This window comes from Cervus elaphus, chromosome 22 (genome assembly GCF_910594005.1).
Source record: "Cervus elaphus chromosome 22, mCerEla1.1, whole genome shotgun sequence".
Lineage (NCBI taxonomy): Eukaryota > Metazoa > Chordata > Mammalia > Artiodactyla > Cervidae > Cervus > Cervus elaphus.
Genome location: NC_057836.1, coordinates 40,627,235 through 40,642,426, shown reverse-complemented (window position 1 = coordinate 40,642,426; position 15,192 = coordinate 40,627,235). Strand labels below are relative to the sequence as shown.

Sequence of the window (15,192 nt, the reverse complement as noted above, 5' to 3'; positions counted from 1 at the left end):
CCTTCAATATTTCCCAGCATCAGGGTCTTTTCCAATAAGTTAGTTCTTTATATCACGTGGTCAAAGTATTGGAGCTTCAGCTTTAGTATCAGTCCTTCCTATGAATATTCAGGACTGATTTCCTTTTGGATAGACTGGTTGGATCTCCTTGCTGTCCAAGGGACTCTCAAAAGTCTTCTCCAACACCACAGTTCAAAAGCATCAATTCTTTGGCACTCAGGTTTCTTTATGGTCCAATTCTCACATCCATACATGACTCCTGAAAAAACCATAGCTTTGACTATATGGACCTTATTTGGCAAAGTAGTATCTCTGCTTTTTAATATGTTGTCTAGATTTGTCATAGCTTTTCTTCCAAGGAGCAAGTGTCTTTTAATTGGTTTTAATTGTTTGTTTTAGGTACAGTTAATCTTCAGCTCCAAAATCCATTTGTTAACCATTTCCTTGAGGCCAGTTCTGGGAATTATGACAGCTTATGTCATGGGTACAGTCTGGTCATTATGTAGTTAACTTCTTCGCGCCTGTGTTTTAATATCTATAAGACAGTTCACAGGATATGGCTCAGAATATTATCTGTAGCCCTAGAGAAAGAACTAAAGGTCCTTGACTGTGCTTAATGCCTACATTATTATTTGATCTCTTTTGACTGTTTTTCTTTGTTTTCCACATTTCTCACTTCTCTGATTAAATTCTCATTTAATTTAATTCTCACTTCTCTGATTAAATTTCTCATTTCTCACTTTCTCTTTGACTAAAGTTTTCCACAGACAAAAGGCAGACAGGGACATGGGGTAGGGGTAGGGTCCTGCTCCACTTCAAAATTAGTGTCTTTACAAAGTGGATTAGTGTCTTTACAAAGAAGCTCCAGAGAAATCCCAAGCCCCTTCTACCATAAGAGGACACATAGAGAAGGTGCCAGCTGTGAATCAGGAAGAGAGCCCCAACTCAACCATGCTGGCACTTTGATCTTAGACTTCTAGCATCCAGAACTGTGAAAATTAAAGTGCTTTTGTTTAACAAATCTATCCAATCTATGGCATATTGTTATTGCAATTCAACCAGACAAAGACAATGTCCTTAAGAGGAGGAAAACTCAAACTTTCACCATGAGGTTTGCTTTCACAACACAAAGAACACAGGATTCTCACTCAAACTACTTCTGCCAAAGAAGTTTTAACAGTCAAAATTTACAGAGTACCTAAAGAACAAAATAGCATGAAAGAGACCCAACAGAAAATAGGACAATTGACACTTTATTAACTACAGACAATAGAATAACTTGAAAGATATTTTAAAACAAATATATTGGAAATGTTCAAAAACAAAGGAACAGTTATCCTTAACAGATGAATATAGATAAAATAACAGATAAAAACAATCAAAAGCCCTAAGAAAGAAAAATGTAGTCATTGACATAACCACCTAAATTCCCTTGTATGTTTCATAAGAGGTGATAGACTGGACTTTGACCACATCCTGTGTGTTGAAAGTAAGACCTGCTGGTTCCCTTCCCCCACTCCACACTTTTTCACAGTTAGCTGAATCTGGGGCCCAGCAGTTACTTTTGAGGTCGTTACTGCAGGTTGGCCTTATCCTGCTACTTGGAGTACTACTGATAGTTGTTCGCTCACTAAGTCATATATCCAACTCTTTGTGACTCTATGGACTGTAGCACACCAGGCTCCTCTGTCCTCCACTATCTCCGACAGTTTGCTCAATTTCATGCCCATTGAGTCAGTGATGCTATCCAACTACCTCATCCTCTGCCACCCATTTCTCCTTTGCTTTTCAATATTTCCTTGGATCAGGGTCTTTTCCAATGAGTTGGCTATTGATAGTAGCTTTAATTAAGTGCTTTAAGAGACAAATTGAACAGATTAGGTTTTAGCCTCTGTTGGTCAAATTAAAGTAGCTGATAGAGTGGCATACTTCCATGAATATTTGAATTCAGCCAAGAACTTATTGGGGTGGATTGTTGGAAGAGGCAACACATGGACCTGCACATTCTTGCTGGGTGTACCAAGAATGCAGGGCCTTGATTACCTAGGCCATTTCTCAAGGTTGCGTTTATAGTAAACAGCCTTGAGAGATGAAGTATTTTCTCCTTCCAAAAAGAGCAATCTTGCTTCAGTTTGCCATAAAAATGATGAACCCCCTCAAGCTCAGTGTTTCTGTCTTGTAATACAAACCCACTACATGAGTAAACATCTATCTGGACCAACCTTCCTACATTATACTGTAGGACCTGGGGCGTGGAGAACCAACACAAACTTGAAGCTCCAGCTACTACTCTTTTTCTTTTTTTTAATTTATTTATTTTTGACTGAGCTAGGTCTTTGTTGCTGCCCATGGGCTTTCTCTAGTTGCTGCACCCAGGGGCTACTCTGCTCATTGCTGTGGCTTCTCTTGTTATGGAGCACAGGCTCTAGGGTGCAAAGGCTTGTGGTTGTGAAGTGTGGGGTTAAGTTACTCAGCAGCATGTGGGTTCTTAATTCATGGACCAGAGTTCAAACCCCAGTCCCCTGCCTTAGCAAGGCAGATTCTTAACCACTGGACCACCAGGGAAGGTCCCTGGCTACTGCTCTTATCATGAGTAATAAAGTTGTTTATCACTGACCCAGCATTCTTCTGACAGCATTCATAATATGGTATTAAAGCTAACTTATAAACTAGTAAGTAGGCTTAACTCTCAGATTCTGTATGACTCTTGACAATTACAAAAATCAATTACAAGAGAGTTTTTAAGTGAAAAATGAAAGGTAAGGGACTTCCCTTGTGGTCCAGTGATTAAGACTCCACATTCTCACTGCAAGCGTCATGGCTTCCATCCCTGGTCAGGGAACTAAGATCCCACATGCTGCAACTAAGACCCAGCACAGAAAAATAAATAACTATTTTTTAAAAAATACAAGTATTGCAAACTAAGAATTCTACAGATTTAGTAGAAAGAATAAGAACATAGAAGAATTAAATGATACTAATCAATGAATAATCACATACGCAGTGGCTCAGATGGTAAAGAACCTGTCTGCAGTGCCGGAGGCCTGGGTTCGATCCATGGGTTGGGAAGATCCCTTGGAGAAGGAAATGTGTTCTTGCCTGAAAAATCCCACGGACAGAAGAGCCTGGTATGCTACAGTCCATGGGGTTGCAAAGTGTTGGACACAACTGAGAGATTAACACTAACACACCTACTATATTTTTGTGCACATACATGTACGTACATGGAGAGAGAGATTTAGACATGCATATATAAAACACAGAAAGAGAACATTACAACTCTCAGATAGAAAATATACATTTTCTGAATATTTATAGAGCACATACAAAATCAGTCATGTATTTGGCCACAAAAATAGCTCATTTAATTTAAGCAAAAAACATTGCAAAATAGGAAAAGGATATGAATAGATTATTTTGAGGAAAGAATATCTAGATAGCCAGAAACTTTATGAAAAGATGTTAAATTTACTAGCAATTAGAGAAACAAGAATTAAAGTAATAATGAGATACTACTTTTCACCCGTGATATCTGCCAACATTTAAGAGTAAGCAGATCTTAAAAATAGTGCTCAGTGAAAAACTAAACAAATCTATGACAAATATCACACACATAATTTAGAAATACTTCCATAGAACAATCATATTAAAAGGATACATACAACAAGAAGATACACATTAGACATTAGAATGATTTCCTAGAGCGGGGGGATGAGATTGGGAAGTGGACATAATGAAAATAAATGGAAAAATAAATAAAATGAACAATAACATCTGTTGCTTAGCGATGTAGAAGAAAAGAAACTCTCCAACACTCCTGATGGAAATATGAAGAAAATAATCTGACAACATATGTTAATATATCCTAGAAACAGTGGAATGCTCCTCAATAGGGGATGACTAAGTCATCCACCCTATAAAATTAAGCCACTAAAGGAGAATTAAAACTATACTTGATGCTTTAAAGAATTATTATTAAATGAAAGAGTTTGTAGAAAAGTGAGTATACACTGATGCCATTCTAAGAAACAGTGATCTCTCCCCACCCCCAACCTAACCTTTAAATGTATGTGTGAGAACATAGATACATGTATGAATGAATGTGTGCATGTGTGTACAAGCACAGGGCAAAAATAAGAATATACAAGGAATAGCATGAGGAACTAAACTAATGGAAGGGGGAAAGATAGGAGAAAGAAAGGCAGAGGCAAATAAAAGAAGAAAAGAAAAAGACTGCACTAAAAAAATTCAAATGTGTATATGTGAAAGTGTTTGTAGGCAGAAACTAAGAAAGATTTGTATTTATTTAACATACAAGTATCTCAGATAGTTGGAATTTCAGGCCACATATCAATAGGAAGTATGTTGGTTGTATGGGTCTTGGTTGTTGCCTGCCTTGATAAATCTGGGATACATAATACTGGCACTAAGGTTACTATCTCTCTGATTTGTACTGTTTGTGGCATCTTTGTGGTTACAGTTCTTTCTTGGTTCTTATACCTGTACAATTTTTAAGAAAAATAGTGAAAGCAAGTTTGTTGGATTAACACATAAAATTTGTCAGTTAATCGGCCCTAGTTTAGTGTTTACTTAGGAATATATGTGACTGAAAGCTTGGTGGTAACTGCATATCTTAGGAATTGGAGAGACTGACTTAATAAAAATGCTTTGTCATTTAGAATGCATTTTAGTAAGTGATGGATGCTGAGAAAAAGTTGTAGAGGTAAAGGGCAACTTGTTCATAACTGAGGCTTTTGAATCTTAGCAAACTTAAGTTGTAAATATTCATATAAAATGTACACCCATTTTTTCTTTCTTGTTTATGAAAGAACTAAGTACTAACAAATGCATTAAACAAATATTAGGAGTCAATACCTGTATAGTGTCATTTACTGTATTATATTTGTATTTCAGATGCCTTTGGTGCTTCATGAAGAATATTTCTAGATACATCACAGACATTAAGCCTTTGCCACCCAACATAAAAGATAGACTCATCAAAATTATGAGCGTGCAGGGGCAGATAACAGATTCAAACATAAGTGAGGTAAGAATATATACAACTGCAAAGCAAGCTTATTATATTTTACTGTTCAGCTATGGCTTCAGATTTCTGGAACAATGTTTTATATTAGGATGAGTAATTTTAGAATATACTAAAGTTCTTTTTTCTCCAGATAACCATAATGTCCTTGTGCAATAGCTTCTAAAAAAATCTCCCATTGACTTCCTCGGGGAATCTCTGGACTTCCCTGGGGGTCCAGAGGTTAAGACTCAGCGCTTCCAATGCAGGGGGTACAGATTTCATTCCTGGTTGGGGAACTAAGATCCCACATGCCGAGCAGCCAAAACACAAATAAAATAAAAATTAAAACTCTTCTACCACTGTTCCTTCAGTTATTCCCCTTGTCTTCATGGTACCAACATCCATGAACTGCATATTTTCAAGAAATGTTAAACTTTTCGGTTAAGTATACCTTAGTAAATCTAGAAAAAATTAAAATGCAGAGTGAAAAAACAAATGACAAAAAAAAGACCCACAAGAAGAAATAGGAATGTTACATTGTGACTCTAGGACACAAACCATATCTACGTGTAACAGTACAGTGTGCAGTTCACTTGGATATTTTCTATTTTATTCTAGTATGTCTTATTTCAATTAAAAAATGTTGATCATAGCCTACCAGATTGATTTTATCCATTCAGGGATAACAATCAGTTAAAAATCATTCATCTAAACTCTTCATTCTTCTTCTGGCTTCCTCACTCCATCTAACTTATACTTACTCCCTTTCCCTGTATATATGTTAGTTGCTCAGTTGTGTCTGACTCTTTGCGACCCCATGGACTGTAGCCCACTAGACTCCTCTGTCCATGGGATTCTCCAGGCAAGAATACTGAGTGGGTTGCCATGCCCTTCTCCAGGTGATCTTCTGTATCCAGGGATTGAACCCGGGTCTCCCACGTTATAGGCAGATTCTTTACCAACTGAGCTTCCTAGGAAGCCCTTTCCCTAATTAAGCTAAAAATAACAATTCTGTAAGGGAGAATGTATAGTAAAGCTTCTGACCTGAATAAAAATACCAGCTTTGCCACTCTTTCTGACACTGAACCTCAGTCCTCTTAACTGTAAAATGGGTTTGCAACTATCATCACTCCCTGCCTACAGAGATTAAAGACTCGTACCTGCTGAGCAAAGAGGCACATAGCTAGAATCTCTCATAATAATCAGAAGCTACTGGAAGAGGATAAGCACGCCACTACCTTGGTTCTGCTTCCATATCTAATGGGTTCTTATTCTGTACCAGCTGTCTCAGTAGAGCTCTGTGTCACAATAAGACTTTGGGGACACTATAAGCTGCACCCTCAGTTGGAAGTAGACTTGGTTTTTTCTGCTTTTTGTATCTGTCTTCACACAAATGCATTTCTGTATTCTTTGCTATAGTTTTCACCTGCCACTTCTCTGTTATGACCATTAAAACACTGAATATGGAATAAATATTTATGTTTATAGGAAATTTTAATTTTTCAAAATAATGTATGTATTATAGATTTTACATCCTGAAGTCCAAACTCTAGATCTACGAAGCTGTGATATTTCAGATACTGCTCTCCTGCACCTATGTAACTGCAGAAAACTGAAGAAATTAAATTTAAATTCCTCGAAAGAAAACCGAATTTCCATAACTTCAAAAGGTATGTTTATTAACACTGAACGAATTGGTAGAGAGCTATTCACCATAGTTTTGGAGCAGAGAAGGGGAAAATATGCTAAAAGATAGTATGAAGATGTCAGTCAGTCAGTTCAGTCGCTCAGTCATGTCCAACTCTTTGCTACCCCATGGTCTGCAGCACGCCAGGCTTCCCTGTCCATCACCATCTCCCAGAGCTTGCTCTAACTCATGTCCATTGAGTCGGTGATGCCATCAAAGCATCTCATCCTCTGTCATCCCCTTCTCTTCCCACCTTCAATCTTTCCCAGCATCAGGGTCTTTTCCAATGAGTCAGTTCTAAGAACCCCATGAACAGTTTGAAGGTGTCAAAGAAAAAGAAACTATATTTATCAATAAAAATATTCAAAATAAACTAGAGAATCCTAATTAGAATTCTTGCTTATAATCAGTGCTGAAAGTTAGGAAATACATTGTCACTACTTAAATTTTAAACATATTTAAAATAAGCATGACTAGATAAATATTTTAAATATTTTGCCTAGTATAGTGAAACAAGAAATGACCAGTTCATAACATTGTTAAGAATTTTTTGTTGTAATATTACAACAGAAAGTTAAATCATTAGCAAATATTTACTAGGTTCTCTCCCATCAGTCTGTATAACACATAGTTTTGTAGCCAGAACTGCCCCATTTTGAACTGCACAAAACTTGAAATGTGTATTTTCAAGTTGCCCCATTTTGAGCTGCACAAAACTTGAAACATGTATTTTCCACTCCTGCTGACCTAAGCACGCCTCAAAACTATTTTAGACAATGACTAATTGACTAAGAAAGAACTAATCTTGCTTGCTTAATTCCAGATACCAACCTCAAGGACATGGGCAGGGAAGCTGAAACAATTTAGACTATAAGCCAGTCACATAGCAAAATCACTAAACGCCCAGTTCTCTGAAAGATATAAAGATCTAATACACACTCATAAGTTGTTTTCACAGGAAGCAGACCAGATGAAAACTGCTGACTGCAAGCATGTAGACCCCAGACCAGTTGAAACCAGAAGACTGGTGATGTTTGAAACTTTACCTTGATGCCAACCAATCTGAGAACTGTGTATGAACTGCTTGTGTACCTTGCAGCCCCCTCCCTCACACAGGCTTTAGAACCTTTATCTCCCAACTGGCAACTTGGAGATACTCTTAAGGACGTCGGTCTACCATCTGCCCAGCTTGCCAGCTTCCTGACTAAAGCAACTTTAAGTTTTCCACCAACACTTGGCTCTTGAGTATTGATCTTCTGAGTAGCAGGAAGCCGAAATTGGGTTTGGTACCGACCTTGTCCAGTTACAGTGTTTTATAACCAGGCAGACTGCATGTATCAGTGTGACTGTTACATGAATTAATGGATTTTTACCATTTTTTAAAAATATTAAAATTTTTACTCTTTTCAGTATAAGAAAGAGGGAGTTATTTGGCTACCTAGGTTTCTGGAAAATTTTGTAGGTAGTTGGCTCTATTTTTACAATTATCTTGGTTAGCAAGTTGGGATATTCATATTATTGCAAGGAAGCATAAGTTTTAAAATGTTTACACAAATACTGACTCTCTAAAAAGAACTTTCATGCTGAACACTAATGAATAAAGAGTTCTTTCTTAAGACATAGTAAACAATAAAAATGACCAACACACAAATTTACCATCTTCCATTTTGTGTATTTTGCCCATAAAGGTTTCTTTTAACAGTGCTAAAATGTTTGTCCATGATTGAAGAGCCCAGGATTCCTTCAGTACTCTTTCTATTTATATGGCACATCATCATATACCTGTCACCAAAATGCTTTTACATCAGTTTAATTGGCTTTAAGGGCCTCTCTTTTCTTGACCCCCGGTAAAATCTGAGATTCGTCCAGGCTACCAGAGAAGGAGCATGGTGGTAGGAAAGGGTAGAATCAAGGAGGGAGGCGAAAACCCAGAAACATGGATATGATTTCTAAGGATAAGCATGAAAGCTATTACTTAAGACATTTGTGGCATTCAACTTTTGATTTCTTTTCAGAGTCTATAAGAAAATTAACTTTATTACTTTAAAACTTTTAACAAAAAGGAGAATCATCTACTATTTAATTACCTAATTTGATTCTGAATGATTTTTGGTTATTTCCTAAAAGCAAATCTAATCATAAAAAAGTCATGTCATTAATTGCAGATATTCTGAAGAATATACTACAGATTGTATAGAGAATTCTTGAAACATTCTAAAAGAGTTTTAAATAATGACAGCATCACTGAAAAAATAGTATATTCCCCACATGAACTACTTTGGAAAAGGCTAATTGGGATGTATCAGTACTGGTGATTACTAAAATAAAAATCAGTCACATTTCTCATATATGAACATCTATAGCTCATTGATACAGAATTATATTTTCCCTCAGGAATAAAAGCTGTGGCTTCATCCTGCTCTTACCTGCATGAAGCTTCTTTGAAAAGATGCTGCAATCTCACCGATGAAGGAGTCCTCGCTCTTGCACTCAATTGCCGGCTGTTAAAGATCATTGATTTAGGAGGCTGCTTAGGTATTACTGATGTGTCCTTGCAGGCATTAGGAGAAAACTGCGCATTTTTGCAGTGTGTTGATTTTTCAGCTACTCAGGTAAATGAAATAACACTTGAAATGTAGATACTGTATGTATTTATTTGCCCAGTGTATTTCCATAACTCATCAGAACACAATTAATTTTTTTGTTGTTGCTGAAATTATTGACTTCATATTTTGATAGTTAAATAATTGCAATATAATTTGGCACCCTCCCCTCAATTGTTTTAAGTAAGGGTGGAAGGTATGTGTGGCTAAAACACATGTTTGCTAAATGGGAGGAAATAAAACAATATCTAAATAACAAGTTTTAGAAAAATATGCTTCCATCTTCTCCATTTATGTGCTGTGTTCTTTTTCCCTTTGCTTAGGTATCCGACCATGGTGTGGTTGCGCTTGTTAGTGGACCTTGTGCCAAGAAATTAGAGGTAATTTTAAAATATCTATAAAGATGATGATAACTGAACTTATATTATCCTCAGAAATTCTTCATTAAACCTAGAAGACAACCAGTGCCTTATTCTCAATTAGGTATTTCCAAGGACTTTTTTCCCCTCCGCCTCTTTATTCCAGAGTGAAAAAAAACTGGTAAAGTTAGGAGATAAAGTATGCTTTATAGAAAACCCATTTTACTTCCAATAAATGTTCTTATTTTCCAGAGGTTTTAACTTCTAATACATTTAAGGATAGTCTTATTATGGATAAAGATAATGAAAATTTATCAATGTAAAATGATATCCTTTAGAATTTTCATGTCTGACTGATATTTTTACTAGGACTACTTATGCTCTTGCCAGTGTATTTTTCTTGACATCATATTTATTCTCTCTTGATCATCTTTTTCTGAATCTATGAAGGCATCCAGAATATATCACTATGGCATAAAGATTATTTTGAGCTGAAGATGTCTAAGAAACAACAGAAGCTAAAAAAAAAGACTTCCGTCTGAACCGCCTCCCACCCCCACTATCTGTCTAAAAGCAGACACTTCCAAAAGAATTCAAATGCCTCAAATCCTTTTTAAGGAAGATTTCCAGATGAGAAATTGCATTAAACAGACATAGTCACAAGATTATCATAACTCCCATCTATTTTCCTAAAGGTCCATTTTGTCTGCCCTAAAAGTCATTTGTATGACTGTTAAGTATCCTTTCTCCCCCTCCTCTTCCCCTATTAAGATGGTATTTAAACTAAATTCAAGCCATTTCTTTGAACCATGACCTTTGTGAGCTTGTGAATAAATTTTCCCTTTCCTCTTATCTTATTGTCAGTTTAATTTAAAGGCTTCCAGAGACAAATATAAGCGGGTAGAGAAAAGGTTTTTCCTCCCCCAGAAGCCGCATTTGCAGCTGTTTAAAAAGATCTTAAATTAGTGTTCCTCCTTTGTATTCAATGACGGATGTGGCACCTATAACCTGTTTCTAAATATTAAGAAATGTTTTGTCCCAAGATTTTAATTTTTTTTCCTTTCCCAGTTTACAGTGTTTTAGTTTGTTTTTACTCTTAATTAAAAGCTGTGCTTTTCAAAAAAAAAAAAAAAAGCTGTGCTTTTCAACAAAAAGTCACATCAAATCCTTTTTGGAAGTAAGCAGCCTATAAATGAATTATACATGTTAGTAACCACTATTAGAATGGTGGTACCACGTTTTTGCCAAAATATTTCTGCTTGATTTATTGCCCAAAGAATTTTTTTTGTGATGTTTATATATCTGCATCCTGCTTATGTGTATATATATGTGTGTGTGTTTGTATATATAAAATGGCACATATATTTTTATGAATCTTTTCATTAAGAAATTTTTTTAAAAAAATGAAGTTTCAAATTCCAAATTGCATTCTAACTGTAGGGGCAATAAACTGCCAAAGCTTTTACTGTTTTAAATACAAACATTTGTTGAGCACTTGATATGCTATCCTCCATGCTACTGCCTTATATTCATTAGGTTATTTTATTTTTACAACATTATCCTATAATCACCATCAATTTTATCAAAGCTCTCAATCAGTTAACCTAGTTTATCACTTCCTAATAAAACCACCAGGAAATTAGTTGTTGTGCAGTGGTAGGGAATATACCTACATATTTACTTCAGCTTTATAAAATAAAGAGCACCTAGGCAGACTGAGGAAAAAAATCCAATAACCAGTGCATTGGTCATTGTAATGTTATTGAATTTTTCATTTTTTCAGCTTTCCAAAGCTTACTTCTGTAAGTATCAAAATATTTTAATGAAAATCTTTCTAAAATTTGTTAGAACTTAATTCCTTCCTTAAACAAAGGAATATATTTTAACATGTGACTCATTGCATCTTTGTGACCACAATTTCTGAGAAATTGAAATGCAAACATTTTCATTTTTTTTAACCGATTCTTCTCTTTTGGGTAATATATATACCTACATTTTTCAGATACCCCATTTTTAACCTGTTGCTTTTAATTTGTTCAGTTCCCGAAAGTTAGGGGCTTCCCTCATAGCTCAGTTGGTAAAGAATCCACCTGCAATGCAGGAGACCCCGGTTCAATTCCTGGATCGGGAAGATCTGCTGGAGAAGCGAAAGGCTACCCACTCCAGTATTCTTGGGCTTCTCTTGTGGCTCAGCTGGTTAAGAATCCACCTGCAATGTAGGAGACCTGGATTCGATCCCTGAGTTAGGAAGATCCCCTGGAGAAGGGAAAGGTTACCCACTCCAGCATTCTGGCCTGGAGAATTCTATGGACTGTATAGTCCATGGGGTCTCAAAGAGTTGAACATGACTGAGTGACTTTCACTTTCATTTTCTGGGAAGTTAAATATCAAGGTTGCTAAATAGTTTATAATTTGAAAATAAATTTGATTAACAGTCTAAGAACCGCTCCTAAAGATTGCCATTTAGTAAAAACATGTTACAGCATTTATGGGCTTCCCTGGTGGCACAGATGGTAAAGAATCTGCCTGCAATGTGGGAGACCTGGGTTTGATCCCTGGGTTGGGAAGATCCCCTGGTGAAGGAAATGGCTACCCACTCCAGTATTCTGGCCTGGAGAATTCCATGGACAGAGAGGAGCCTGGCAGTCTACAGCCACAAAGAGTTGGACATCACTGAGTGCCTTTCACACACACACAGCATTAAGTGAATGTCAGTATTGACTCTGAAATCTCTATCGGTCTGAGTCCTCAGTGAGAGCAGATCATTTTGTTCATCACTCGGCCATTATTCTATACCTAGGTTTTACTACAGTTCCAGTCACACAGTAGTACCTCAATAAATACTGCCATATTTTTAACTTTATATCACAGTCATTTTATAGTTTTCTACAATCTTCATGGTTAAAATTTAATTTGCTGTGAAAGAATTATTATTTATTAAACAAATATTTATTGATTATCTACTAAGTTCTAGGCACTGTCATATCAGAGAACAAAATCTGTCCATGTTATGTATCACTTTTCCTTAATTGTTTTTCTGATGTTGGTACTTTAGCTTATTTACAGCATTTATCTATTGGAAATAATCATGTGTTGGGACATACCACTTTTTCTTCCTTTACTATAATTAAGTCCCTGAAACAACACAAGTGGATCAATTTTATGACATTGTCTGTTGTTCTTCAGTCTCTTCAGTCATGACCCACTCTTTGTGACCCCATAGCACAGCAGGCTCCTCTGTCCTCCACCATCCCCTGCAGTTTGTTCACATTCATGTCCGTTGGATTGGTGTTGCTATCTTACCATCTTGTCCTCTGCTACCCCCTTCTCCTTTTGCCTTCAATCTTTCCCAGCACCAGAGTCTTTTCCAATGAGTCAACTCTTCATATCAGGTGGCCAAAGTATTGGAGCTTCAGCTTCAGCATTTGTCCTTCCAAAGAATATTCAGGGTTGATTTACTTTAGGAATGACTGGTTTGATCTTGCAGTTCAAGGGACTCTCATGAGTCTTCTCCAACACCACAATTTGAAAGCATCAATTCTTTGACACTCAGCCTTTCTTGGGAGGACAGAGAAGCCTGGTGTGCTACAGAATGGAGTCGCAAAGTGTTTGACACAACTTAGCAACTGAACAACAATAACATACAATGAGAACAACAGATGGAAGGAACAGTGTTCAACTCAGGTTTCATTTAAAATATATTAAGGCATTTAAAAAAAGAAAATTTTTCTTTTTTTAAAATTCAATTCTGGCAAATACAGGTCCTAGCAAAAATTTCAAATTCACAATATAAACTTCATGGGAAACAATTTAGCAATGTGAATTTAGGACCTTTTAAAAAACTCTCCCAATCTATACATGACTACTGGAAAAACCATAGCTTTGACTATATGAACCTTTGTCAGCAAAGTGAAGTCTCTGCTTTTTAATACACTATCTAGGATTGTCATCGCTTTCCTTCCAAGCAGCAAGCATCTTTTCATTACATGGCTGCAGTCACCATTCACAGTGATTTTTGGAGCCCAGGAAAATATAACCTGTCACTTCTTCCACTTTTTGCCTCCTGTCACTGCTTCCACTTTTTGCCATTAAGTGATGGCACCAGATGCCATGATCTTGTTTTTTTGAATGTTGAGTTTCAAGGCAGCTTTTTCACTCTCCTCTTTCACCTTCATCAAGAGGCTCTTCAGTTCCTCTTCACTTTCTGCCGTTAGAGTGGTATTATCTATATATCCGAGGTTGTTGATATTTCTCCAAGCAGTCTTGTACTCCAGCTTGTGCTTCATCCAGCCTGGCACTTTGCATGATGTACTCTGCATATAAGTGAAATAAGCAAGGTGACAATATACAGCCTTGTTGTACTCCTTTCCTAATTTTGATCAGTCCATTATTCCATGTCCATTTCTAATTGTTGTTTCTGACCTGCAAATAGGTTTCTCAGAAGACAGGTAAGGTGTTCTGCTACTCTCATCTCTTTAATAATTTTCCACAGTCTGTTGTGATCCACACAGTCAAAGGCTTTAGCCTAGTTGACGAGGCAGAAGTAGATGTTTTTTTGGATCTCCCTTGCTTTCTCCATGATCCAGTGAATGTTGCCAATTTGATCTCTGGTTCCTCTGCCTTTTCTAAACCCAGCCTGTACATCTGAAGGTTCTTTGTTCACATACTGCTGAAGCCTAGCTTGAAGAATTTTGAACATTACCTTGATAGTATGTGAAATGAGTACAATTGTATGGTAGTTAGAGTATTCTTTAGCATTGCCCTTCTGTGGGATTGAAATGAAAACTGAAGTTTTCCAGGCCTGTGGCCACTGCTGAGTTTTCCAAATTTGCTGGCGTGTTGAGTGCAGCACTTTCACAGCATCATCTTTTAGAATTTGAAATAGCTCAGCTAGAATTCCATCACTTCAACTTGCTTTGTTTATAATATGCTTCCTAAGGTCCACTTGACTTCTCACTCCAGGATGTCCAACACTAGGTGAGTGACCACACCATCATTGTTATCTGGGTCATTAATGCCTTTCTTGTATGGTTCTGTGTATTTTTACACCTCTTCTTAATATCTTCTGCTTCTGTTAGATCCTTAGCATTTCTGTCCTTTATCATGCCCATCCTTGCATGAAATGTTCCCTTGATACCTCCCGTTTTCTTGAAGAGATCTCTAGTCTTTCTCATTCTGTTGTTTTCCTCTGTTTCTTTGCATTGTTCATTTAAGAAAGCTTTCTTATCTCTCTTTGCTATTCCCTGAAACTCTGCATCCAGTGCATGTATCTTTCCCTTTCTCCTTTGCCTTTTGTTTCTCTTCTATCCTCAGCTATTTGTAAAGCCTCTTCAAGTAACCACTTTGCCTTCTTGCATTTCTCTTTCTTTGGGATGGTTTTGGTCACTGCCTCCTGTACAATGTTATAAACCTCATTTAATAATAACCTCATATAAATGTCCATAGTTCTTGAGGCACTGTCTCTACCAGATCTAATCTGTTGAATCTATTCATCACCTCCACTGTATAACCATAAGG

General features: G+C 36.7%; 1 protein-coding gene across 4 annotated transcripts in view; it reads left to right on the top strand.

Annotated features, from left to right (window-relative positions):
• The window catches only part of AMN1 (antagonist of mitotic exit network 1 homolog), a 77,769-nt gene that overhangs the window by 32,796 nt on the left and 29,781 nt on the right, over positions 1–15,192 (top strand). For all 4 annotated transcript variants that reach the window (XM_043881437.1, XM_043881439.1, XM_043881440.1 and 1 more), the window contains 4 exons: positions 4,915–5,047; positions 6,552–6,696; positions 9,108–9,325; positions 9,640–9,696. In XM_043881437.1, the coding sequence (XP_043737372.1) occupies positions 4,915–5,047; positions 6,552–6,696; positions 9,108–9,325; positions 9,640–9,696 (553 nt within the window). The remainder of the gene's footprint in view (positions 1–4,914; positions 5,048–6,551; positions 6,697–9,107; positions 9,326–9,639; positions 9,697–15,192) is intronic.